The 27703-nt window shown below is 46.6% G+C and overlaps 1 protein-coding gene across 2 annotated transcripts in view; it reads left to right on the top strand.

The window, feature by feature from the left end:
* The first annotated feature begins 221 nt into the window (after positions 1 to 221).
* The window catches only part of LOC129711817 (syntaxin-binding protein 1), a 107522-nt gene continuing 80040 nt past the window's right edge, over positions 222 to 27703 (top strand). The window contains exon 1 of one of the 2 annotated variants that reach the window (XM_055659751.1): positions 222 to 522. In XM_055659751.1, the coding sequence (XP_055515726.1) occupies positions 486 to 522 (37 nt within the window). In that variant the 5' untranslated portion in view covers positions 222 to 485. The remainder of the gene's footprint in view (positions 523 to 27703) is intronic. The other variant, XM_055659752.1, reaches the window with a different exon arrangement.

Below are 27703 nucleotides of genomic sequence, written 5' to 3'. Positions count from 1 at the left end.
TTTCCTCACAGTACACGCCTCTCTCTCTCTGCCTGTGCGGAATTAGCAGTAAACACGAACCCTGCCTTTTGCCGCATGCCCCCTCGCCCATGCCCCATTCACCCCCCTGCCCCCTGTCTCTCTCTCTCTCTCACACACACACTCACACACAAATGTTGCACCTGTATCGGCGAATGCTGCTCAGGATGCCAGTATTGCAGCGTTGCCCCATGAGTTGTCCATTCCCCGATGCCGCCTATCAGCCGCTGAACATATGATGATCATATGACACGGACACGGCAGATTTATAGCGGTGCAGTGTCGGTGTTGATTGCATCTGCTCGGTGTGTCGAGAGGCGAGAGGCGAGGGCGCCGGCGGAGGCTGGTGTTCATGCTAATCCACCCGGGAATTGGCTGGGGCCAGTGACGTCTGGCTGCTCTCTGCAGTCAGTCAGCTGATTGTGAAGGGATAGCGAGGGCTGCGAGCGAGCGAGCGAGCGAGCACCATGGCACCGATCGGATTGAAGGCGGTGGTCGGCGAGAGTAAGTAACCGGCTATAATGTGGTGGCGGGCGGGGACAGTCCCGGGCAGGGACCGGCTGCCGGCTTTGTGCTGCAGCGAGGAGTTGCTGGCGATGGCGTTGTGTGTTGGGAGGGTGGGGGCAGATGGGGAAGGCCGGTGCAGATGCGGGGATGAGATTATGTGTTGTGTGTGTGCGGCTCTGCTGCATCTGCCTCTCACAAAGCCGCCAGCCACACGGCGCCGTGTGATGTTAGGTGTCAGTCACAGCCTGGCCGAGGCAGATGGACAATGGGGGCGACAACCTCACCGGGATCCGACTCTGGAGCTAAATACCCCCCCCCCCCCCCCTCCCTGCCTCCCCGCTACTGAGGAGCGCAGTGCAGCGAGCGAGAGGCGGGGTAGCTGGGCTGCCGCTGTCACATAAAAACACGCTCCCCGAGTAAAATGTCTGCGGATTGTCAGCGGCAAGCGGACGGGCGGGCAGACAGGGGATGGAGTGAGGGAGAGAGGTGGCCAGTGTGGTCTGCGGCATCAGGCGGCGTCTCCGCTGTAGGCTCTCTGCCGCAGTCCCTACCCCGGCTCATACACCACCCTGCCCCGACCCCACACCACCCTGCCCCGGCCCCCACACCACCCTGCCCCGGCTCATACACCACCCTGCCCCGGCTCCCACACCACCCTGCCCCGGCTCATACACCACCCTGCCCCGACCCCCACACCACCCTGCCCCGGCCCCCACACCACCCTGCCCCGGCTCATACACCACCCTGCCCCGGCCCATACACCACCCTGCCCCGGCCCCCCACACCACCCTGCCCCGGCTCATACACCACCCTGCCCCGGCTCATACACCACCCTGCCCCCGGCCCCCACACCACCGTGCCCCGGCTCATACACCCCCTGCCCCGGCTCATACACCACCCTGCCCCGGCTCATACACCACCCTGCCCCGGCTCATACACCACCGTGCCCCGGCTCATACACCACCCGTGCCCCGGCTCATACACCACCCTGCCCCGGCTCATACACCACCCTGCCCCGGCTCATACACCACCGTGCCCCGGCTCATACACCACCCTGCCCGGCTCATACACCACCCTGCCCCGGCTCATACACCACCCCCCCGGCTCATACACCACCGTGCCCCGGCTCATACACCACCGTGCCCCGGCTCATACACCACCCTGCCTGGGTGCGGCGTGGCGGTGAGATGATGGTCGGGGGGGGGGGGGGGGGGGGGGGGGGGGGGGGGAGCAGTGAATGACACGACCGTGTGTGATTGCATGCCCCCCCGGTGCGGGGCGCAGGCCGGGCTGGGCTGAAGCAGCGGTGGATCACCGTGTGAGCGGGTACCGCTGCCGTGTACATACTCACACCCAGACTCTGGCCCCGCTCCCGGGCGCGTTCAGGGAGCGGCCGCCGTTTGCCCCTTGACATGAGATGGACATGAGATGGACCAGTGCCCTCCTGCTACAGCCCTAAAGCTGCGTCTATCTATCTTCCGTTGAAACAGCATCTGCAGCTCCTTGACAGCAACAACCAATCTACGCCCATGGTTTAATGACGATGCCTTCATCAACTGGGCCCAATTAAAACAATGACTAAATGTCAGATGCGTTGGTAATGAAACGGTGATCTTTCCCGACGTTAGCGGCGCTTCCAGTTCCATGGAGGACTCCGTGATGAGAAATGACCAGACATTATGCGAGACCATTCATTCTGTGTTTTTATTTATAATCTGGGCTGACAATCTCACAATCATGTTTAATAATCTTACAACTAGGAGATGGCATTTTGTATCTCTCTCCACTGGGTCCAAAATGGAAGTTTACATTCAGGGTGGTATGTGGTAGATGTGTTACCCGGTCGCGTTGGTGTTGTACTTCTCTCCATGGGTTTCATTGATGTGACTGGAGCAGAGGCACCGTGTGGCGGCCCCCTCTCGTCAGTTTGTGATGTACATCTGACACGGTCGGCGCTGGTTTTATGACAGCTCCTGCTCAGACACTCCGTGCTCCAGATTCAGCCTCATTGTAGGGTTGAGAGGACATTGAAGATGTCAGCATTGTTTGTTGATGTTCCCAACCCTCTCCCCGGATCCTTCAGTTCATGGTCCTAAATCCATTTACCCAGGGCAGGAGAGTCAAGAACTAGAGGACACAGGTTTATAGTGAGAGGGAAAATATTTAATATGAGGGACAGCTTTTTCCACTCAGAGGGTGGTGGGTACGTGGAATGGGCCGCTGGAGAAGGCAGGCATTTAAAAGACATGTACATGGATAGGAAAGATTGAGAGGGATATGGGGCAAGACAGGGCAAATGGGACTAGATGTGACTAGAAGGAACAGCAGATGCTGGTTTACACTGATGATAGGCACAAAATGCCGGAGCAATGGGATAGGCAGCTTCTCTGGAGAGGAATGGGTGACGTTTTGGGTCAAGACTAGCTTAGGTGGGGCGTCTTTGTTAGCATAGATGAGTTGGGCAGAAGGGCCTGTTTCCGTGCTGTATGACTCTATAACCGATGGTGTGTGACCTGTTGAAACCTCTGTGTGGAAACACTTCTCTGCTGTATCCTATTCACACTGAAGCACCAAGACCCAGGCAGTAGGGTCAGCATGCCTGGCCACATGAGTCGTCCTCCTAAACTGCAGCTCCCATGGATCACAGGCAGAATCCAATTATTTGGAATTAGGAAACAGAAGAGTATTTTCACTGTAGGTCTGCAGAACATTTCAGGTCAAAGACCCTTGCTCAGTCTTTAACGAACCATTAACTCTCTCTCTCTTCTCATCGATGCTGTTTGACCTGCAGAGTGTTATTAGCATTTTCTTTATGATTCCCAGTGTTTTTTTTGTTTTCCAAGATATACTATTGGCATGGGAACTAGAAGGGTGAAGTTGGTCGGAGACCATCAGCGATGTACAAAAGCGTCATGTGGTGTGATATTGGGGAACTTGAGGGCATGGGTGAGGGGATATCAATGAATAAGGCAGTGATCGCCAAGTGTCTAGCTTCAGAATATGAGTTGCTATTCTTCCAGTCTGTGTCTGGCCTCGGTCTGCTAATGGAAAAGTCCAAGTCAGAAATTTCAAAATGGGAATGGAAAGGGGAATTAAAATGGTTACAATGACAGCTCCAGCAGAGCAGGCCTTTCGAGCGCAGGTGTTCAGCGAAATAGTTGCCCAGTCTGCGCTTGATCTCGCTAATGTAAAGGAGGCCACATCAGGAGCACTGATGCAAGAAAGAAGACTAGAAGAAGACTAGACTGTGGGGAGTAGCTGTATGTCAAGCAGTAAGAGTGGGGACGGTGGTGGCATCATGTTGAAGATGGACGAAATGTTGGAGAATGATGTGTTGTATGCGGAGGCTGGTGGAGAAAAAGGTGAGGAGCAGGGGAAGTCTATCCTTGTTCGGTCTGGAAAGATGGGGAGCAATAACAGACACACGTGATGCCAACACCCTGGCCCTACATTCGTGTCTGGAATGTCGGGAGAAAAGAGACACCTATGTCAGCCTTGTATTCAAAGACGACAGCTCTGTTTTCAACACCAATATAATATCATCCAAGCTCATCTACAAAAACTTGTGGATCTTGGAGTCAGCGCTCATCTCTGCAACTGGATCCCCGACTTCCAGACCAACAGACCATAATCAGTGAGGATAGGGGACAAATTATCCTCCATGATAATCCACAACCCTGGTGTCCCACAAGGATGTGTTCTCAGCCCCTTTCTTTACTCCTTGTACACTCATGACTGTGCAGCCAAATATCAAACCAACTCAATCTACAAATTCACAGACGACACCACCATTGTGGGCCAAACATCAAGTAATAATGGGACGGAGTACAGGAAGGAGATTGAGAACCTCGTAACCTAGTGCCAAGGATCTTCAACATGATCCAGGGTGAGTCTCAATCCCGTCATTTCCTCTTCTTCCCTCTCCCATCAGGCAAGAGGTACAGAGGTGTGAAAACGCACACCTCTAGATTCAGGGACAGTTTCTTCCCAGCTCTTATCGGGCAACTGAACCATCTTCTCACCAACTGGAGAGCGGTCCCATCTACCTCATTGGAGACCTGCAAATTACTTTAATCAAACCTTCCTGGAATTGATCTTGCACCAAGTGTTACCCCTTTATCCTGTATCTGTACACTGTGGACGGCTGGATTGTAATCATGTATTGTCTTTCCCCCGCTGACTGGGTAGCACGTAACAAAAGCTTTCACTCTACCTTGCTACATGTGACAATAATTCAACTTAAACTTAAACCTATCTCACTGTCCTCCCTTTCCTTCTCCTTAGTGGAAACCGTTTAGTACCTCTTCTACATCCCAGACTCCAAGCACAAATTCCCTGCTTGATCTTGAGTGATCCGACTTCTCACTCTTGCGTCAAATCTTGCTATAAAAAGCTTTGGGATTTTGCTCAATCTGACTGGTCAGGGCCCAACAGCAGAAGCGTCCATGTGGCGGGGCTGGTAACTGGAGGTATCCTGAGCTAATTCTGTTACCGCCATCATCTATTGCAACAAGTAATGGCTCCCACTGATTGCCGCCGGAAGCTTGCGTCCTTTTCAGGACGGACGATGACAGCGATGTCAACATTTGAAACGTGGAAGATGGACATGAAAGATGATGAAGACTTGCCAATGACATTTTGTGGCCCCGTTTTGGCACTTCTGATGGCCAGCGTGAGGTCTTTCCTTTCTTTCTTTATAACCCACAAAGGCCCTGTCTGATTCCATCTTAAATCTTGCATCACTCCCCTTTTATTCTTGACCAAATTTACAATCCCATAAAGATTCCTTCACTTTGCCATCCCTATCCCAGCTCCCCACCGGAGCAGACCGGCTCTGAACTTCAATCTCCAAACTTCAATTGGTTTTTAAACGATTCCCACACGGAAGGCGGAGGTTGAGGGGAGACTTGATAGACGTACATAAAATGATGAGAGGCATAGATAGGGTAGACAGTCAGAACCTTTTTCCCCAGAGTGGAAATGTCCAACAGGGCATAGCTATGGTTGAATGGAGATGTGTGGGGCAAGTGTTTTACACAGAGAGTGGGTGGGGGCTTGGAATGCATTGCCTGGGGTGGAGGCAGATACAAATGAGGTGTCTGAGAGGCTTCAAGATAGGCACCTGGAAGCGCAGGGAATAGAAAGATATGGATCATGTCTCGGCGGATGAGATCAGTGTAAACTTGGCATCATGTTTGGCACAAACATTGTGGGCAGAAGGATGGGTTCCTGAGTGGTTCGTCACATGTAGACTGACCTGATAACAATAGCTCCCTGTGTACCTCCCTGAGCTCCTGCCCAATAAAGCTGTAGTTTGCCTTACTCCTGTTTAGTACTTTCCCCGCAAGGACCGGCCTGCTCTTCTATTGAAAATAATATGACAACATAAGGAGTTGTGATGACTCAATACTCTGGCATTGTAACATCAGTCACCTGGCCAACACAAGGTGCAGTATCTTCCCTTCTCATGCGGCACAGTGGCGTATTGGTAGAGTTACTGACATACAGCACTTGCAGTACTGGAGACCCGGGTTCGATCCCGACTACGGGTGCTGTCTGTGTGGAGTTTGTACGTTCTCCCTGTGAACTGTGTGGATTTTCTCCGAGATCTTCAGTTTCCTCCCACACTCCAAAGACGTAGAGGCTTGTATGCTAATTGGCTTGTTTAAAGTGTAAATTGTCCCTAGGGTGTGGGAGAGTGTTAATGTGTGGGGATCGCTGGTCGGCGCAGACCCGGTGGGCTGGAGGGCTGGAGGGCCTGTTTCCGAGCTGTATCTCTAAACTAAACTAAACTAAACTCAGGTTGGTCTAGCCATATATAGTTTCAAGAACCTCCCTTAGATGCACCTCACAAATTCTGCCCCACTAAGACTTTGGCACTGAGCATGTCCCAGTCAATATTGGGGAAGTTAAAGTCACCCATTAAGATAACCCTGTGGCTTTGGTATCTCTCGGAAATCTTTCTATATATCTGTTCCAATTGTCTACATGCCTGTTGCAGTCTGTCTAGTTATCTGTTCACTCCTCCTCTTCTCTCCTTATCTGACAGCCTTTTGTCTTCTTTTCACCTCTAGCCTTTCTCCACCCATCTGCTAATCAACCCACCTTTATCCACCTATCACTTGCCAGGCTTTGTCCCACTCCCACCTCTCCTTGCCAGCTTGCACGCACAACCCCCATCCACATTAACGGGACGGAGGTGCAACGTGTTTCTAGCTTCAGGTTCCTGGGAAGCAACATCTCCGATGACCTCTCTTGGACCCACAATACCTCTCCTTGAAGAAGGTCCATCTGTCTCCTCAGATCCTGGTGACTTCTACCCGCTGCACCATCGAGAGCATCCTTACCAACTGCATCATAGTATGGTATGGCAACTTTATCCATCCGCAGTAGGGTCCCAACCCAACATACCCTCTGTCCATCCATTCCACAGGCACAGCCTGACCTGCTGAATCCCTCCAGCACTTTGTGTTTTGCTCAAGATTCCAGCATCTTCAGTTCATTGTGTCTCCAGTATTACACTGGTTCATAATGGGCACGGGGGCACTGACTCAGTTTAACCCTAGTGGTGGCGTGAGTTCGAGACACAATCATTTGCAATAATTAGAAAGAAAAAGCGGGTAAGAGGAGATGTGCATTTATTAGAGAATGTTAGCATGGATTTGATTAAGGCAAACGATGTCTCTTGGAAGTGTAGTGGAATGTGTGGCTGAGGATAGTGATAGTAACGGGAGTTGAGTCAGTCGAGTTGAATGGGGAGACGGGTGGCAAATGGATGTCAACACTGTGGAATGTCAGATGGAGGAATTACAATATCAACTAGAGTTTTCAATTCTAAAAGGGCTACAAGAACAGAGGGGATAGTGATTCAAAATAACGTGCGGCACGGTGGCGCAGCGGTAGAGTTTCTGCCTTACAGTGGCTTGTAGCGCCGGAGGCCAGAGTTCAATCCCGACTACAGGTGCTGTCTGTACGGAGTTTGCACGTTCTCCCCGTGACCGAGTGGGTTTTCTCCCAGATCTTCAGTTTTCTCCCACATTCCAAAGATGTACAGATCTGTCGGTTGATTGTCTTGGGTTTGTATAATTGGTATAAATGTCAATTGCCCCTAGTGTATGTAGGGTAGTGTTAATGTGCGGGAATCCCTGGTCGGTGCAGACTTGGTGGGTCCAAGGGCCTGTTTCCATGCTGTATCTCTAAACTAAACTAAACTAAAGATAGAATCTTGGCCTATGTATAAGTGTAAGGAAGTCATGACGAAGTGTTTATATAACAGTGTCACATCACAACTTCAGCATCGAGTTCCATTTTGGGCACCACATTCAAGGAATAGAACAGGACAACGCAGCACAGCACAGGCCCTTCAGCCCTCAATGTTTGTGCCTTGATCTTCTAGATTAGCCTACCATGAGGAACCTTACTGAAATCCTCAGGCCTTACTGAAATCCATGTACATCACATGCACCACCCTACCTTCATCAATCTCCTTCATCACCTCCTCAAAAACCTCGATCAAATTAGTAAGACAGAACCGGACGCATACAAACCGTGCTGGCTTACTTTTCCAAATGAGAGCCAATCCTATCTCGAAGGATTATTTCCAATAGTTTTCTTACCACTAACGTGATGCTCACTGGTTTATAGTTGCCTGTTTATCTGACCTCTTCCTGTAGCTGAAGCCTCTAATCCAGGCAGCATTCTGGTAAACTCACTCTGCCCCTTCTCCAAAGCCTTCACATCCTTCTTGTAATGGGGCAACTGAAACAGGCAATACTCCAAAGGCAGCCTAACAAAAGTCATAGGTCATACGGTCATAGGTCATAGGGCCATAAGGTCTTATAGAAGTCTTCTAGAATGATGTGGAGGGGGCACAGAATGGATTTATGTTCTCCAGTAGTCCCCAACTCTTTCTCCACTGCATCAATGCATTGGTGCTGCTTCTGTGCCATGTGGAACTGGTTAATTTTATCACCATTGCCACTAACTTTGCCCTCTAATTCACGTGGATGATTGTGGACACTTCCCTCTTTTTTCTGGATCTCTCTGGCTTTATTTCGGGAGGCAAACTATTCACTGCCATTAACATAATCCACTCTCCCATGGCTGTCTTGCCTACATTGCTTCCCACCCGGTCGGTCTCTTGCAAGGATGCCAAGGCTTTCTCCCAGTGTCTCTGTTTCTGCTGAAGTTCCTCCTGAGGTGAGGTCTTCTATGCCAAGACATCTAGTTTTCAGGAAATATGCCTGAAACATGGTCAAAACCCTCTCTAATCTTTGAATCCTGGGCCAGAGTGAGGCCACGTGCAAACTGAGGACCAGCACCTCGTCTGCTGCTTGGGAAGTTTACAACCCAGTGGCATGTACCTGGAACAACACCTGTATCCACCTATCACTTGCCTGGTTTTCACCTGCCCCCACCTCTCTTGCAGCTTTCTTTTCCCACTCCAATCAGACTGAAGAAGGATCCTGACCTGAAATATCGCCTATTCATCTTCTGTCGAGGTGCTGCTTGACCCGTCGAATTACTCCAGCACTTTCTGTCCTCTAGTAAATCCATTCTGTGCCCCCTCCACATCATTCTAGAAGACTTTGTCCTCTGGTTCTCGATTCCCCTACTCTGCGTAAATGACTGTGCATTTACCCCATCTATCCCTCTATTTACCCCATTGACACCTCGAAAAGATCAACCCCTATCCTCTTGCGCTCTGAGGGCTTTGTCCAGATCCAGACTCTCTTTTCCAACCAACTGCCTCCTATTCCAGTCAGTCTGTAGAAAGATCCTGACCTGAAATTTCCTGCCCATTCCCTCCACAGTTGCCGCCTGACCTGCTGAGTTCCTCCTGCGCTTTGTGTTTTGTGCAAAGTTCCAGCATCGGCAGTTTCTCGTGTCTCAATTGGCTGGGCAGCACATTTTAAATGTCTCTGATATTCAGATGTTAATAAAGAATTACAATTTCTTGAATTGGTGAAAAATAAAAATGTCCTTTTTAAAAGATTCTTTAAAAAAATTAGAAATATTTAAGTGCAAATTAGATAACTGAACTTACTCTTTTCTTTGGATGTCAAGGACTGTGCTGGGAATTGTAATTGCAATGAACCACACTAGATCTGACCAGTGTGGGTGAATTCTCCAGTGCATCTAGATCTGTGTTTTATCTGGGACTTGCTGAAACAGGAGCAGCTGACACAGTTGCATTGTATGTGTTGGTTGTCTTCAAGTGTCTGAGCTATTGTAAATAGCATCGCCTGTTGTCACAGGGTCTAATATGGACTATCAGACATACCAATGTTTTAAGGAATGTCACAGGGCATTTCCATTCCGCTCAGCTGAACCGTGGATCTACTGGACGTTGTTAACATTGTCATCATGTTATTCTCTATAATCCATATAGAATCATTAGGTCCTGGTATTCATAAAAGCCAGATATTCATAAAACAAAAAAAATATTTGTACCTTCTCCCCGTGACCTTAACTGGAGGGGGACCAACATTCTGGCGGGCAGGTTTGCTGGGGCTACACGTGTGGGTTTAAACTAAATAGCGAGGGGGAGGGGTTGAAATATTGGGAGTATAAAGATGGAGTTAAAGGGGAAGTGAGTACAGGAGAAGTGACAAAAGACTCCCAAATTAATGGGAAGGAACGTTCGACAAGGGATAAGAGAGTAAGGTCAGGGCCAATTGTGAGCGGTGTGAGAGGGGAGGTGAATGCCGAAGTCAAAGTGTTGTATATGAATGCGCGAAGAATAAGAAATAAAGTGGATGAGCTTGAGGCTCAGTTAGAAATTGCCAAGTATGATGTTGTGGGAATTACACAGACATGGCTGCAAGAGGGCCAGGGCTGGGAACTGAATATTCAAGGGTATACCTCCTATCGAAAAGACATACAGGTGGGCAGAGGGGGTGGGGTAGCTCTGTTGATGAGGAATTAAATTCAGTCCCTTGCTAGGGGTGACATTGAAACAGGAGATTTGGAGTCAATATGGATAGAACTAAGGAATTGTAAGGGTAAAAAGACCCTAATGGGACATCTACAGACCGCCAAACAGTAGCCTAGATATAGGGTGCAAGTTGAATCAGGTGTTAAAATTGGCACGTCGTAAAGGTAATGCTACGGTTGTTATGGGAGGTTTCAACCTGTAGGTAGACTGGGAAAATCAGATTGGTACTGGACCCCAAGAAAGGGAGTTTGTGGAGTGCCTCCGTGATGGATTCTTAGAGCAACTTGTACTGGAGCCTTCCAGGGAGAAGGCAATTCTGGATTTAGTGTTGTGTAATGAACCGGATTTGATAAGGGAACTCAAGGTAAAGGAGCCATTAGGAAGTAGTGACCATAAAATGATAAGTTGTAATCTACAATTTGAGAGGGAAAAGGGAAAATCAGAAGTGTCAGTATTACAGTTGAACAAAGGGGACTATGGAGCCATGAGGGAGGAGCTGGCCAAAGTTGACTGGAAAGATACCCTAGCAGGGATGACAGTGGAACAACAATGGCAGGTATTTCTGGGAACAGTACAGAAGGTGCAGGATCATTCCAACGAGGAAGAAAGATTTTAAGGGGAGTAAGAAGTGACCGTGGCTGACAAGGGACATCAGGGACAGTATAAAAATAAAAGTGAAGAAGTACAACGTAGCAAAGAAGAGCGGAAAGCCAGAGGATTGGGAATTTTTTAAAGAACAACAGAAGATAACTAAAATGGCAATACGGGGAGAAAAGATGAGATGCGAAGGCAAAGCAAGCCAAAAATATAAAGGAGGATAGTAAAAGCTTTCTTAAGTATGTGAAGAGGAAAAGATTAGTTAAGACAAATGTGGGTCGTTTGAAGACTGGAAAAGGTGAATTTATTATGGGGAACAAGGAAATGGCAGACGAGTTAAACAGGTACTTTGGATCTGTCTTCACTAAAGAGGACACAAACAATCTCCCAGATCTAGTGGCCAGAGAATCTGGGGTGATGGAGGAACTGAAGGAAATTCACATTAGGCGGGAAATGGTGTTGGACAGACTGATGGGACTGAAGGCTGATAAATCCCCAGGGCCTGATGGTCTGCATCCCAGGGTACTTAAGGAAGTGGCTCTAGAAATCGTGGACGCATTGGTGATCATTTTCCAATGTTCCATAGATTCAGGATCAGTTCCTGTGGATTGGAGGGTAGCTAATGTTATCCCACTTTTTAATAAAGGAGCGAGAGAGAAAACAGGGAATTATAGACCAGTTAGCACGATTGGTGGTGGGGAACCTGCTGGAGTCAATTATAAAAGATGAAATAGCGGCACATTTGGATAGCAGTAACAGGATCGATCCGAGTTAGCATGGATTTACGAAGGGGAAATCATGATTGACTAATCTTCTAGAATTTTTTGAAGATGTAACTAGGAAAATGGACCAGAGAGAGCCAGTGTATATTGTGTACCTGGACTTTCAGAAATCCTTTGATACGGTTCAACATTGGAGATTAGTGGGAAAAATTAGAGCACATAGTATTGGGGGTAGAGTGCTGACATGGATAGAAAATTGGTTGGCAGACAGGAAACAAAGAGTAGGGATTAACGGGTCCCTTTCAGAAGGCAGTGACTAGTGGGGTACCGCAAGGCTCGGTGCTGGGACCACAGCTATTTACAATATACATTAATGATTTCGATGAAGGGATTAATAGTAACATCAGCAAATTTGCAGATGATACAAAGCTGGGTGGCATTGTGAACTGTGAGGAGGATGCTATGAGGATGCAGGGTGACTTGGACAGGTTGGGTGAGTGGGCAGATGCAGTTTTATGTGGATAAATGTGAGGTTATCTACTTTGGTGGCAAAAACAGGAAGGCAGATTATTATCAGAATGGTGTCAAGTTGGGAAAAGTGGAAATACAACGAGATCTGGGTGTCCTTGTTCAACAGTCAATGAAAGTAAGCATGCAGGTACAGCAGGCAGTGAAGAAAGTGAATGGCATGTTGGCCTTCATAACAAGAGGAGTTGAATATAGGTGCAAAGGGGTCCTTCTGCAGTTGTACAGGGCCCTAGTGAGACCACACCTGGAGTATTGTGTACAGTTTTGGTCTTCATATTTGAGAAAGGACATTCTTGCTATTGAGGGAGTGCAGCGTTGGTTCACAAGGTTAATTCCCGGGATAGCAGAACTGTCACATGTTGAAATAATGGAGCGGCTGAGCTTGTAAACACTGGAATTCAGAAGGATGAGAGGGGATCTTATTGAAACGTAAAAGATTATTGAGGGATTGGACACGCTAGAGGCAGGAAACATGTTCCCAATGTTAGGAGAGTCCAGAACCAGGGGCCACAATTTAAGAACAAGGGGTAAGCAATTTAGAATGGAATTCTGAAAGATTTTTCCTCATTTCAGAAGAAAAATGTTTTCACCCAGAGAGTTATGAATCAGTGGAGGCCAATTCTCTGGATGCTTTCAAGAGAGCGTTATTTAGAGCTCTTAAAGATAGCAGAGTCAAGGGATATGAGGAGAAGGCAGGAAAGGGGTACTGATTGTGGATGATCAGCCATGATCACAGTGAATGGCGGTGCTGGCTCAAAGGGCCGAATGGCCTACTCCTGCACGTATTGTCTATTGAACTATGTGGGTTTTCTCCGGGATCTGGGTTTCCTCCCACATTTCAAAGACATGCAGGTTTTTAAACTAATTGGCTTGGTATAATTGTAAAATTGTCCCTAGTGTGTGTTGGATAATGTTAGGTGCAGGGATCTCTGAGCGGTGTAGACTCGGTGGGCCGAAGGGCCTATTTCCGCACTGTAACTTTAAACTAAACTAAGCTAACACTATGCTGCTGTGGTTCAGAATTAACAGTGTTATTTGCAATATTGTTTAGGATAGGATGTTGTGCTGTAGTTTTGGTATTAGTCATTGTAAGAGGAGGCATTTTTTTAGGAAGTGATCAATCTAATAGGGAGTGTAAAGCCCCTGTCCCACTTACGTGTCCTTGGCATGCTAATTACGCGACCTTGTGGTCGCGTCGAGGCGCGACGATCCCTCGAAGGTCGTGCACGATTTAATGCGCACGCACAGCCGTCTGGAGCGCGTGACGTCATTTGAAGATGGACACAAAATGCAGGAGTAACTCAGCGGGACCAGCAGCATCTCAGGAGAGAAGGAATGGGTGTCGTTTTGTGTTGAGACTCTTCTTCAGTCTGAAAGAAGGGTCTTGACCTGAAACGTCACCCATTGCTTTTCTCCAGAGATACTGCCGAGTCCCGCTGAGTTACTCCAGCATTTTGTGTCTATCTTCAATTTTCTTGGCCCCGCTCTGGGAGTAGAAGTGGGGGCGGATCCGGACCGCAACGGCCGTGAGTCCCAGGCCGAGCTCGGCGATCGTTTGCCTGCTTCTGCTGCTGTTGGAGGTGAGACGTTGCGTCACGCCAGGGTCTTGGGCCTGTCCCACATTGGCCGTCAGTTACGCGACAGGCCGTTGGCGCGCGATGATTTCGTTCGCACCAAAAATTGCGGAGCCCCACGCAATGTCGCGCACAACTACATACCCCTCCACGCTTCTCAGTGGGACCAGCCCCGCACGGCCACACGATGCCCGTGCTCCTCAACGCGACCACGAGGTCATGTAATTTACGTGCCAAGGACACGTAAGTGGGACAGGCCCTTAAATCTATGAGCACTAATATTGGGCGTGTGTGCACAGCCTCGGCTACAAAGAGAAGCTGTAATACATGACTTCAGACACACGATGCTGCGTGACACTTGAGGTAAAAAGTAGAAATAGAGAATTTTAACACAGGAAATCTAATAATAGAGTTGTAGAAAGCTTTCCTGCTGAACACTTGCACTATTTTCAGGGTGCTGTTACATAGAGGTGGTGATTGGATGTGGCAAAAGCTAAACTTACATTGCATTGAAGAAGCACAGTGGCCCTGCATCAGCACCTTTATTGCATATCGAGATGTAAGTGTGGGCGGAAGCAATCCAGCAACCTGATACCAGCATCGTATAGCACAGCATCGTCCAGAAATCACTGCAAGGATAAAGAGCAAACTCACCAAAACAAAACTCATCAATTGAAAGAAACAAATTTGCAGATGCTGGAATCTTGAGTAAAAACAAAAGTGCTGGGGAGACTCAATGAGCATCTATGGAGGGAAAGGGAGAGACAACATATTGGGTCAGGACAATATAACTAAAAAGGCAATACAGGGAGAAAAGATGAGTTACGAAGAATAGGTGCATGGCAGATGCAGTTTAATGTGGATAAACGTGAGTTTATCACTTTGATGGCAAGAACAGGAAGGCAGATTATTGTCTGAATGGTGTCAAGTTAGGAAAAGAGGAAGTACAACGGGATCTGGGTGTTCATCAGGCACTGAAAGTAAGCATGCAGGTACAGCAGGCAGTGAAGAAAGCTAATGGCATGTTGGCTTTCACAACAAGAGGAGTTGAGTATAGGAGCAAATAGGTCTTTCTGCAGTTGTACAGGGTCCTAGTGAGACTACACCTGGAGTATTGTGTGCAGTTTTGATCTCCAAATTTGAGAAAGGACATTCTTGCTATTGAGGGAGTGCAGCGTTGGTTTACAAGGTTAATTCCCGGGATGGCGGGACTGTCATATGTTGAAAGAATGGAGCAGCTGGGCTTGTATACTCTGGAGTTTAGAAGGATGAGAGTAGATCTTATTGAAACATATAAGATTATTAAGGGATTGGTGATGCTAAAGGCAGGAAACATGTTCCCAATGTTGGGGGAGTCCAGAAGTAGGGGCCCCACATTAAGAATAAGGGGTAAGCCATTTAGAATGGAGATGAGGAAAAGCATTTTCACCCAGAGAGTTGTGAATCTGTGGAAATCTCTGCCTCAGAAGGCAGAGATTCTCTGGATGCTTTCAAGAGAGAGTTAGTTAGAGCTCTTAAAGATAGCAGAGTCAAGGCATATGGGGAGAAGGCAGGAACGGGGTACTGAATGTGGATGATCAGCTATGTTCACTGTGAGTGGCGATGCTGGCTCGAAGGGCCGAATGGCCTATTACTGCACCTGTTGTCTATTGTCTTCATATGGAATTTTGCACTGCTGTCTATCAATTATGACAGCTATACAGTACAAATGTGAAATTGCTACATTGCAACTTCCCACAGTACTGCAGCTCACCAAAGAATCTGGCAGATATTCTCCATCTACAATTGTGTGGAACTATCACTTGTTTATGATTGCTGTTCAAAATGATTTTGTTAATCGGAAGAAAATCAAAAATCAAATGATAATGGATGAGATGAACAGAAGTACTGATTGTCGAACTACATATCATACATTGAACTGTATTTAACAGAATGCATAAGGTAAAATAAAATTATTTTGTCATAATAATTGAAACGAGAGAAATTAGATCAAAATTAATTCCTGCATTCCTACCCCCCCTCCCCCTTCCCCCCCCCCGCCCCCCCACCTTATCTTTCACAAGTTTCTGACCCAAAATGTCACCTATTCCTTTTCTTCAGAGATGCTGCCTGACCCGCTGTTACAATGAATAGTGAAAGGCCAACATAGAGTGGATGTGGAGAGCACTTTTCCAACAGTGGGAGGCTAGTTCCAGGGGCAACAGCCTCAGAATAAAGGGATGCAGGAAAGGAATAAAGGGAGTATGAATTTCTTTAGCCAGAGGGTGGTGAATCTGTGGAAAACATTGCCACAGGCTGCTGTGGAGGACAAGCAATTGGGTATTTTTAAAGCAAAGATTGATAGGTTCTTGATTAGTAAGGGGATGTCAAAGGTGAGAAGGCAGGAGAATGGGGTTGAGAGGGAAAAATAGGTCAGCCATGATTGTATGTGGAACAGACTCGATGGTCAAAGTTTCCTCATACTGCTCCTATGTCTTATGACATTGAACATAAGAGTCAGGAAGTCATGTTGCAGCGTTGGTTTGGCCGATTTTGGTGTGTGGCATGTCGTTCTGATTGCCGCGTTACAGGAAAGACGAGCAGGCTTTGGAGAGAAGGTTTAGCAGAATGCTGCCTGGATTTGAGGGCCTGCCAGAGGACGGGTTGGACAAACTTAGGTTTGATTGACTTTTATCCCACTTGTTGGAAATAGACACAGTTGCAAGTCACTTTTCTCAGTCTACTTTTGCCTGGTCTTTCCTTTTAATATTAAAATCAGCTTTCCCCCAATTGATTTTTGGTCCACAATATCCATGAAATCTACAACATTAACATCACTGTCTCCAAAAACCTCTGCCACTTCAACACTTTCCTTAACATCAGATTTTGTGCCGGTTTTGTGGATTATCCTAGAATTCTCATTAGAAGGTTCTCCTGGATGCACAAAAACTGCTCGCCCTCTGACTCTTTCACACAAAGCTGTTTTATCTTTAGAGATACCTCGCAGAAACAGGCCCTTCGGCCCACCAAGTTGCAATGTCACAACATTTTGAGATTTTAAAAATCAAGTCTGCAATTTATCCCATCAGATAAAGTATAAATAGAAGTTTAATTTGACACCTAATTCACTTTCATATCTTCAGTATTAAAAAAGTTATGGCCGTTTTCATACTGAAATTAGCATCTTCCCTATTGCTTTTCCATTGACTTAACTCAAAAGCTGTGATCGAGGACAGTCAAAAGCCCATAATTTTCTTAAAAATTAAGAGAACTGAACGAAATTTTCAGTTATTATAGATTGAAGCATTCTGAAACAAATATGAAACAATCTTACTTGGATGACCTGAAATTAAAGCATATAATTAGTTAGTTACCTAATTGTAGCTAATTACAAAATTAAATTACTAGATCTAAACATCTATCCATGTCTTATGAAAAGGTTAACATTTTTAAATAATCTAAGTGTCCAAATAACACACACACAATAATTCACAATTTAACATGATTTTTAAATCTCATTGTCATGAATTTATAGGCCAAATGGAAGGAATTTAGTGTTTAATTCCCGTAAATTAAAGGCCATTTTAATCATCTTGCGAGTGGGATTTTGTGGAACACGATTGATTGGAACGTTGCAGTTTGCGAAGAATTTAAACCCCATATCGGCAGGAAAAACATTGCTGGTTCTTATATTTACATAATCACATTTTCGCTGATAAAATTTTGATTAAAGTAATCCTAAGAAGCAAGTTTATATGTAAAATATACGACTTACCTTATGTTCTGTCCCGTACGTGAGATCCGTCCTGTTGTCGGCGTTGACGGCATTAGAAGTTGCATTTTATTTTACTCCAGTGCTTCAATTGTCCCGCGGTTTAAAAAAAAAATAATCTGAGAACGGCAGTCGGAATGAATTTTCAGCATCAGGTAGTAGACCGAGAAAATATATCTTGGACAGGCAGGGGAAAACGGCATATTAATCCCGCCCCTCCCTCCTCAAAGGCGCCAAAGTCACGCACACGGCCAGTGATAGAACTGCAGCGCCGCTGAAGGTAAGTTTTGTAACATACCTACACCAAGTCCGCACTGACCAGCCATCCCCGTAGACTAACACTATCCTACTGTACATACAGTGGAGACAATTTACATTTATACCAAGCCAATTAACCAAAATGTCTTTGGAGTGTGGGAGGAAATCGAAGACCTCGGAGAAAACCCACGCGGGTCACGGGGGGAACGTACAAACTGCGTATAGACAGCGCCCGTAGTCGGGTTGGAACCCGGGTCTCTGGCGCTGTAAGTCAGCAACTCTACCACTACTAGGGAAGCTGAAATCCTTCCTACTATAACTCTTATATCTCTAAATACTTCATGCACCAATACGTGAACTCATCGCAACCTGGCACAAGGAGAATGAATACATTCCAGTCTTCACTGTTGAAAGAATGCTCCATGCTTTTATTCTTTCCCCCTACTTCACTTATTTCCATATTATATCCCTTCGCCAAGATACAGAGCCCATCACATTACATGGCCTCTGTACATTCCCATACCTCTAATTACCCTCTCCTCAGCCTGAAGCAGGGTCTCTGCCCGAAATGTCACCGATTCCATTTTCTCCATACATGTTGCCTGCCCTGCTGAGTTCCTCCAGCATTTTGTGTTTATCTTCGGTGTAAACCAATATCTGCAGTTCCTTCCTACACTTAAACTGTAACTGTTTCCTGAGCCCTCTGTCCATCCCGTCCATTTTTCACAGTGTGACTCCAGAGACTTACATAAACGATGCTGGCCTCCTCATCCATATCAATGATTTAGCACTGTTCCCTGGGCCATCCCACTGGTAACTATCATTCCATCTATAACTCTATAACTGTCTCCCAACCTGAGAACTACCCATCAATTCCTACTCATCCAGTTCTCATTCCATGTCAGAATATTGTCCACATGTGCTCTACATTGTCTAATGCCCGTGTCCCACTTAGGAAACCTGAACGGAAACATCTGGAGTCTTTGCGCCCCACCCAAGTTTTCCGTGCGGTTCCCGGAGGTTTTTGTCAGTTTCCCTACCTGCTTCCACTACCTGCAACCTCCGGCAACCACCTGCAATCTCCGGGAATGTCTCCAGAGGTTTCCGTTCAGGTTTCCTAAGTGGGACAGGGGCATTATCCAATTCATGCTTATCTATTCTGCTGTTTCAACCTCATGGAAGCTGACCAATGTGAAAAATGGGTTTCCTTTCAAAATTCTATATAAAATCAATCCCATCATAAGTATTTTGTTACCATCTAGATGATGGATTCTGAAAATTTCAGAATACACAACTGATGCTGTTCTTTATCTTCTCTCTGTCCCCCTTTCTTTCTACAACAGTGCGGGTTCACTTGCTGCCCCCCAGTTGATAGCAACCTTCCTGGATCTATGGAATCTGGAAGATGACCACTAGTGCATTTACTGTTTTTTACTGCTCAACCTTTCATTCCCCAGCAATGCAGATCATCAAGTCAAGTCAGGTCAAGTTTATTTGTCACATACACATACGAGATGTGCAGTGAAATGAAAGTGGCAATGCTCGCGGACTTTTGTGCAAAAAGACAAACAACCAAACAAACTATAAACATAATCATAACACACATATACCTGTACATAATAAATAATGGAAGGAAAAACGTTCAGTAGAGTTGGTGAGATAGGCATTTACAGTCCGAATGGCCTCTGGGAAGAAACTCCTTCTCAACCTCTCCGTTCTCACCGCATGGCAACGGAGGTGTTTGCCTGTCCGTAGCAGCTGGAACAGTCCGTTGCAGGGGTGGAAGGGGTCTCCCATGATATTGTTGAAGATGTATAGATTTTGGCATTGACCAGCAAAGTATTTAAATTCTATCGCTGATTTATTTCAGCCCTTTGATCCTTGTTTCCCCCACTATTCACCACTGGTGTTTTGTGCCTTCTCCACAAGGCAAAAACAATACACTTGCTTAATGTCTTTAGACACAAGAAACAGCAGATGCTAGTTTAGAAAAGCAGATCCAAAATGCTAGAGTAACTCAGCAAGCCAGGAATATCACTGGGGAACATGAACAGGTGATGTTTCAGGTTGGGACCCATCTTCAGACTGATTGTGTTGGGGGGAGGAGGGAGAGAGCTGGGAGGGAGGTGGGGGTGGGACAAAGTCTGGCAAAGTGACAGGTGGATACGGGTGATTGCTCAAACAGATGGTTGCTCAAAGGCCAGAAATTAAAAGACAAAAGGTCTGAGATAAGAGATAAGGAAGAATAATGGTGGAAGGGGTCGGAGCCGAGGGAAAAAACATGACACAAATGTGTGTGCGCATCTAGATGGACACAGGGAGGGGGAAACTTCTTGACTTCTCTGCACCCCTTACACATTCCAATATCCCACCCCCCCCCCCCCCCCCCCCCCCCCGCCCCCCCCCCCCCCACCCCTTCATGGTTATCATACATTACAGCACGATCCTAATCAGCTGGGCTGAGGAATGGTCAATAGAGTTTAATGCAGATAAGTGCGAGGTGTTGTATTTTGAGGTCTAACCAGGGCAGGATCTTCACAGTGGAGGATGGGACTCTGGGGAGTAGATGTTGTGCGATCTAGGAGTGCAGGTACATCATTCCTTGAAGGTATTGTCACAGGTAGAGAGAGTGGTTGAGAAGGTTCATTGGTTCTTCAGAGATATGCACACCCAGGAATTTGAAGTTCTTGACCCTCTCCACCTTCGACCCGTTGATATAAACGGGACCGTGGGTCCCCATCCTACCCCTTCCAAAGTTCCAAAGTTCACAATCAGATCCTTGGTTTTGCTGGTGTTGAGGGCCAGGTTATTGTGCTGGCACGGTTTGGTCAAACGGTCAATCTCACTTCTATACTCTGACTCATCCCCATCAGTGATACGCCCCACAATAGTGGTGTCGTCAGCGAACTTGATGATGGAGTGCACACTAAGACCGGCTACGCAGTCATGAGTATAGAGTGAGTACAGCAGGGGGCTGAGCACGCAGCCTTGAGGTGCTCCCGTGCTGATTGTTAACGAGGCTCACATTTCCACCAATATGGACAGACTGTGGTCTGTGAATGAGGAAGTCGAGGATCCAATTGCAGAGGGATCCGCAGAGACCCAGTTCTGAGAGTTTGGTAACCAGCTTGGAGGGGATGATTGTATTAAATGCCGAGCTGTAGTCAATGAATAACAGCCTGACATATGAGTTTTTGTTGTCCAAGTGGTCCAGAGCGGAATGGAGAGCCAGCAAGATCGCATCCACCGTTGATCTGTTGTGGCGGTAAGCGAACTGCAGTGAGTCCTGTTTCTTGTTGAGGTAGGAGTTGATTTGCGCCATGATCAACCTCTCAAAGCACTTCATTACAAGCGACGTTAGTGCCACTGGTCGATAGTCGTTGAGGCACGTCACCTTACTCTTCTTGGGAACTGGTATAATTGATGCCCTTTTAAAGCAGGTGGGGACCTCAGACCTCAGAAGTGAGAGGTTGAAAATGTCCGTCAAAACTCCAGCCAGTTGGTCGGCACAGGTGTTTAGAACATGACCGGGTATACCATCAGGTCCAGGCGCTTTCCGAGGGTTCACCCCTCTGAACGCAATATTCAACCACTCACCCATAGCCTCCAACTGCACAGGCGTGGCTCATTTCCCCTCATCCCCTAGCACTCCGCTACACCCTCCCTCTCCTTTCCCATACCCTCAGTCACTCCCTCCATAACTTCTCTCCCCTCCCTACCCCCTCCTATCCCTCTAACCTCCACCTCCTCCACTCCTCATCTCCTCCTATCTCCCCCCATTATCCCTTCTCACCTCCCCACTGCCTTCCTCTCCCTCTGTTCCCCACTCCCTACCTCCCCCACTCCTCTCCCACTCTCTCTCCCTCTATTCCCCCTCCTCCCCCACTCTCCCTCCTCACCACCCCAGGATCCCGAGGCAGCCGCTCCTTTCCCTCCTTGCGTTCCCGGAGGCAGCAGGGCCACAGAGCCAGGCTCAGTGCCCAGGCCCTGGATTGTCGGCGTGACCTGTCACCTCTGCCGCGATCTCACTCCCCACCCCCAGACACTCCTCCCTCCCATCCTTCATAACCCACTCCCCTCCCTGCCCACCTGATCCGTTGGCCCCCGTTTCCCCAACGCAATATTCCACCACCCACCCGTTTCCCCAATGCAACCCTTCCCACGTGGGGGGTGGGGGCAGTCAGCGCTTCCCGGAGCCGATGAATGGACAACGTTTGGGGTGGTGTCGGCGCTCCCTTGAGCCAATCAATCCTTCCCTCGTGTGGGGGGGGCAAAAATCTCACTCTCTCCTTACTCCCCTTGAAGCTGCTGATCCCATTCTCTCTGTCACCTCTCCCTCTCTCTCCTTTTTCATACCCTCAGTCACACCCTTCGTCACCTTTCCCCTTTCGCACTCCCCCATTAAATAACATTTCTTCCCCTCCCATCCCCCACTCCATCAACTCTCATAGCGTCTCTATTGGCAGCAGAGATCACTATGATGTCATTTTCAGAACCTTCATGGCAGCTTGTGTAAATGAGGTCCCATTGTGATTGGATGACTGTGAGATGCCATTGTGACATCATCACTGGAAGCTGCTAGAAAAGTTTCACCCTCAGGCAGTTATTATTCTCAAATTTGGCTTTTTTTAAACCTTTAAATATCAATAACTTGTGAAATATAACATCAAATCTGAAGGAAACTTGATTAGACCGATGACGGAAAAAAGCTGAGTAAGATTCTGCAAAAAATCTAGCTCTACTGTATACCGTTTTGGCGAAAATACAATCGCACAGACAGACACACACACACACACATAGAAACAAGATGAGACTTCTAATAGTATGTAGATATAGATTGATGGTGCAAACTCGGGCAAGTGGAACAAGTATAGATAGGGCATCTTGGTCTGCATGGGAAAATTGGACGAAGGGTTTGTTTCCGTGCTGTGTGACACTATGACACTAATATATTTTTATGTACTTTGCTGCATTACTTTGTCTACTAAATCACTTTATTCACTAATGTCTTGGTCCTCCTTTGCTGAATCCTGTGCATTTCCCAATCAATAAACTAAACTGCTCTTTATGCCACATGGAAGTTCTTTTCTTATGATCCAGTACTATTTTCAATTTCTTATTAGATATGTAGACACAAGCAAGTGCAGATGCTGGTTTACAAAAAAAACACAAAGTGCTGGAGTAACAGTGGATCAGGCAGCATCTCTGGACGAAACCCTTCTTCAGACATGACACAAAATGCTGGAGTAATGGTTGACCAATTCTCTTGTTAGGTTTTTGCACTTTAAAAGATTTCCATTTGTTGTAAACGGCATAATAATTCTACCAATAATTGCTATTGTTTGTCTGCTACCATATCATTTAATACAGTTTCCTAATCTGCCTGAGCCAAATCACACTTTAAATCTTTGTAGTTTGATTAGATTTAGGATGTTGATTTTGGATTGAATCTTAATATAGAATTCCATTATGTTATGAATGTTCTCTACTAAACCCATCTTAACACAAGATGAATCCTCTCTCATGGCACAGTCCTAGATGTAAAATAATCTGTTCACTAGTCTGTTCTCAAAACACACACTGGAAAACCCTCTTGTATCAGCCATGATCATATTGAATGGCGGTGCAGGCTCGAAGGGCCGAATGGCCTACTCCTGTACCTATTTTCTATGTTTCTATGTTTGTACATAAATACATGAATTTGTCCAATGCACATTGATGTAGTCTGAAGAAGGATGCGAAACGTCACCTATTCCTTCTCTCCAGAGATGCTGCCTGTCCAGCTGAATTACTCCAGCATTTTGTGTCTATCTTCAGTTTAAACCAGCATCTGCAGTTCCTTCCCACACGTTGATGGTGGTTTGTTCACCATTCTCTCTGCAGGTAAATGCTACCTATGATTCTGCGTGTTATAGACATGTCTAAATCATTGTTACATTCTGCACTTGATGACCACTCGAGGGCCATGAGCCAATCATCAACAATGTGTATTGCATCCAGATTATAGTAAACTAAACTAAAGTAAAATGCTATTTGTTTTTTAAGCGAAGATATTTTCTCTCCACCATTCAAGGTTTCAAGGTTTCAAGGTCTGTTTATTGTCACATGTACCAATTAAGGTACAGTGAAACTCGAATTACCATACAGCCATACTAAAAAAAAGCAACAAGACACACAACTACATAAAAGTTAACATAAACATCCACCACAGTGGATTCCCCACATTCCTCACTGTGATGGAAGGCAATAAAGTCCAATCTCCTTCCTTTTTATTCTCCCATGGTCGGGGCAGTCAAATCATCTCCAGTCGGGCCGATTGAAGCCCCCGCAGCCGGCAGTCGGTCCCCGCGTCCGGGCGATCGAAATTTCCGCGTCAGGGCGGTCGAAACTCCTGCGGCTTGGAGTCCCCGATATCAGTTTCTAACCAGAGACCGCAGGCTCCACGATGTCATGTCCCGCAGACTCCCGCGATGGAGGTCCCGGTCGGTCACCAGCAGAGCCACCAGCTCCTCGATGTTAGGCCGCAGTGCGGACGGAGATACAATACCGAAAAAAAACGCATCGGTTGAGGTCAGAGATTAGAAAAAGTTTCCCCAACTCCCCCCCCATCCCCACCCCTACCACCCTCCACATTAAACAAGTGAAAGAACATTAAAAAACATACAGTACATTTAACACATACAAAACAGACACAAAGAAGGAGAGGACAGACAGACTGTTGGCGAGGCATTCATCCCATTCTTTAAAACCAGGACTCTTATTATTCCATTTTGCCTATGGCCTGTAACTCCACGTAACTCACCTGGAGTATTTAATTCTTGACCTTGGACAGTAGCTCTATAAAAGCTATGAAATGCATTTGTTTATTTATTTTTCGTGCCATGACATTTTTTGTCATACACGTGGAAACAGGCCCCTCACCCCAAATTGCCCACCCCGACCGACATGTCCCATCTACATGTCCCACCCTCTTAGTTTAGTTCTAAAGATGCAGCACGGCACAAGGCCCTTCAGCCCGCCAAGTCCGCGCTGACCACTGATCCCCGCACACGAAAACTATTCGACACGCTAAGTATAATTTACAATTTTACCAAACCAATCAGCCTACAAACCTGTTTAAGAAGGTACTGCAGATTCCTGCACCCGCTGAGTTTCTCCAGCACTTTTGTCAGCCTACAAACCTGTACGTCTTGGAGTGTGGGAGGAAACTGGAGATCCAGATGAAAACCCACCCAGGTCACAGGGAGAATGTACAAAAACAAGCAGCCATAGTTAGAATTGAACCCGGGTCCCTGGCGCTGTAAGACAGCAACACTTCACCGCTGCACCACCTGCCCATGTTTGGCCCATATCCATTTAAACCTATCCTATCCGTGTACCTGTCCAAATGTTTCTTAAACGTTACAATAATACCTAGTGTTGTTATCAGTGTATGCCTTTAGATAACAGATCCTGTCATTTCCTTTTTACCATTATCCCTTCTGCCGACTAACTCCATGCAAGATAATAGAGCAGGAGTACTGGCTCTTTATATGTACAAGGCTATTTATACAATCTTTACAAACAAGAGGGTAACCAAGGAGAAGGTAGGGCTACTCGAGGTTAAAGGAGGGAGTTTATGCTTGGTTTCAGAGGATGCAGACAAGGGAGCAAATGAGTATGTTGCTATGTCGTATCTGTATTCACCAAGGTGTAGGATGAGTAAATGTGAGGAATCCCAATATGCTGGGTAGTTTGAGATCAAGGAGGTATTGAGGCTCTTGAAGAGCATTAAGGTGGATTAATCCCAAGGGCCTGATGCAATCCACAGGTTCATGAGAGAGGCAAGAGAGGGGATTGCATGGGTCTTGATGAAGATCTTCATAGCTTCTCTAGCCACAGACTAGAGACATTCTGTGGTGTGATCAGTGTTGTTTCTCTGGGATAGGACCTACACACATTTGACAGAGAATGGGCTAATTAGGGACACTCAGCGTGGCATTATCCATACGGTTGAAATTTTTGAGGAGGTGACAATGGTAATTGGTGAGGGTAGGGTAAAGGATATTGTCTACATGGATTTCAGCTAAGCATTGGATACAGGGCATCATGGTAGGTGGATCCAGAATTGAAGATTACGGGATCTCTGGTCACTTACTGACAGGGTGTTATTCCGGCTGGCAGTCTGTGACCTACTGATCGATGTTGGGACCTTTATTGTTTGTGATAAAGATAAATGACTTGGACATAAATGTAAATGATCTAAACACTTCATTTCCCCTTCACATTCCCACACTGACCTTTCTGTCTCCACTGTCAGACTGAAGCCCAGCGCAAACTGGAGGAGCAGCACCTCATATTTCACTTGGGCAGCTTACACCCCAGCGGTATGAACACTGACTTCTCTAACTTCAAGTAACCCTTGCTTTCCCTCTCTCTCCAACCCTCCCTATCCTGGTCCTCTGACTAGTTTGACTGCCCTCCTGATTAAATTTTACTTTCTATGCCTCATTGTCACCTTCCCCAGCTACCAATGAACTATTCTACATTTTCCTTGTTATGCATCCCCTTTGATCTCTCGTTTTCACACTTTACCCTTCCACATCTCTCATTTCCTTCTCCTCTGACTCTTAGTCTGAAGAAGGGTCTTCACCCAAAACGTCACCCATTCCTACTATCCAAAGATGCTGTCTGTCCCACTGAGTTACTCCAGCACTTTGTGTCTATCTCTGGTGTAAACCAGCATCTGCAATTCCTTCCTACACATAAATGTGGATAGGTTGGCCAGTAGGTTTGCAGGTGCCACCAACATTAGTTGAATGTAAGGGGAAAGCCTACAACGAATGGCAAGATTCTTAGCAGCCTTGATGTACACAGGAATCTTGAGATCCAAGTCTATACCTCCTTGTGTGACAACATAAGTAGATAAATCTACAGAGTGCGCATGGTTTGCTTGCTTTCATCGGTCGGGGCATTGAGTTTAAGAGTTAGGAAATCATTACGCAGCTTGTATGACTTTGATCCGGATGCAGTTCTAGTTGCTTCAACTCTTTCTCCATCGAGAACTTAAGTCAAACTTAATTATTGACCATTTTACGAGGATATCTCCCTGAGTTCATGTTCTCTGGTGTAGTGTCAGTTTATTTGGTTTGACAACGCTGCTGTGAAGTAGCTGGACATTATTAGCTACATTAAGACCAAGGCCTTGATGCAAGTTGTCCCTGGTTAATTCACTTGCCTGTACGCTGTTATTCCAGCATCATTTTTTCAATGAGTTCTCATCAAAGTCTGCACTTTTTCAGAGAAAAGAACCTGAATCCCCGTCTTAGAAAAAAACCACACACACACACACACACACACACACACACACACACACACACACACACACACACACACACACACACACACACACACACACACACACACACACACACACACACACACACACACGTGGTGAATCTGAGGAATTCATCACCACAGAAGCCTGTGGAGATCAAGTCTGGATATCTTAGAGGCAGAGATAGATAGATTCTTGATTAGTACGGGTGTCAGGGGTTATGGGGAGATGGCATGGGGAATGGGATTGAGAGGGAAAGATAGATCAGCCATGATGGAATGGTGTAGACGATGGGCCGAATGGCCTAATTCTCCTCCTATCACTTACAAACTTATGAACATGAACCAAGTGCTGGAGTAACAGCGGGTTACACAGCATCTCTGGAGAACATGGATAGATGACTTAAAGAAATGTCTCGACCCAAGATAGCACCTAGCAATGTTTTCCAGAGATGCGGCCTGACCAGCTGAGTTACTCCAGCACTTTGTGTCTTTT

This window comes from Leucoraja erinacea, chromosome 31, assembly GCF_028641065.1.
Source record: "Leucoraja erinacea ecotype New England chromosome 31, Leri_hhj_1, whole genome shotgun sequence".
NCBI classification, from domain to species: domain Eukaryota; kingdom Metazoa; phylum Chordata; class Chondrichthyes; order Rajiformes; family Rajidae; genus Leucoraja; species Leucoraja erinaceus.
Note: the sequence above shows the minus strand (reverse complement) of the source record. Positions and strands in the feature narration are given on the sequence as shown.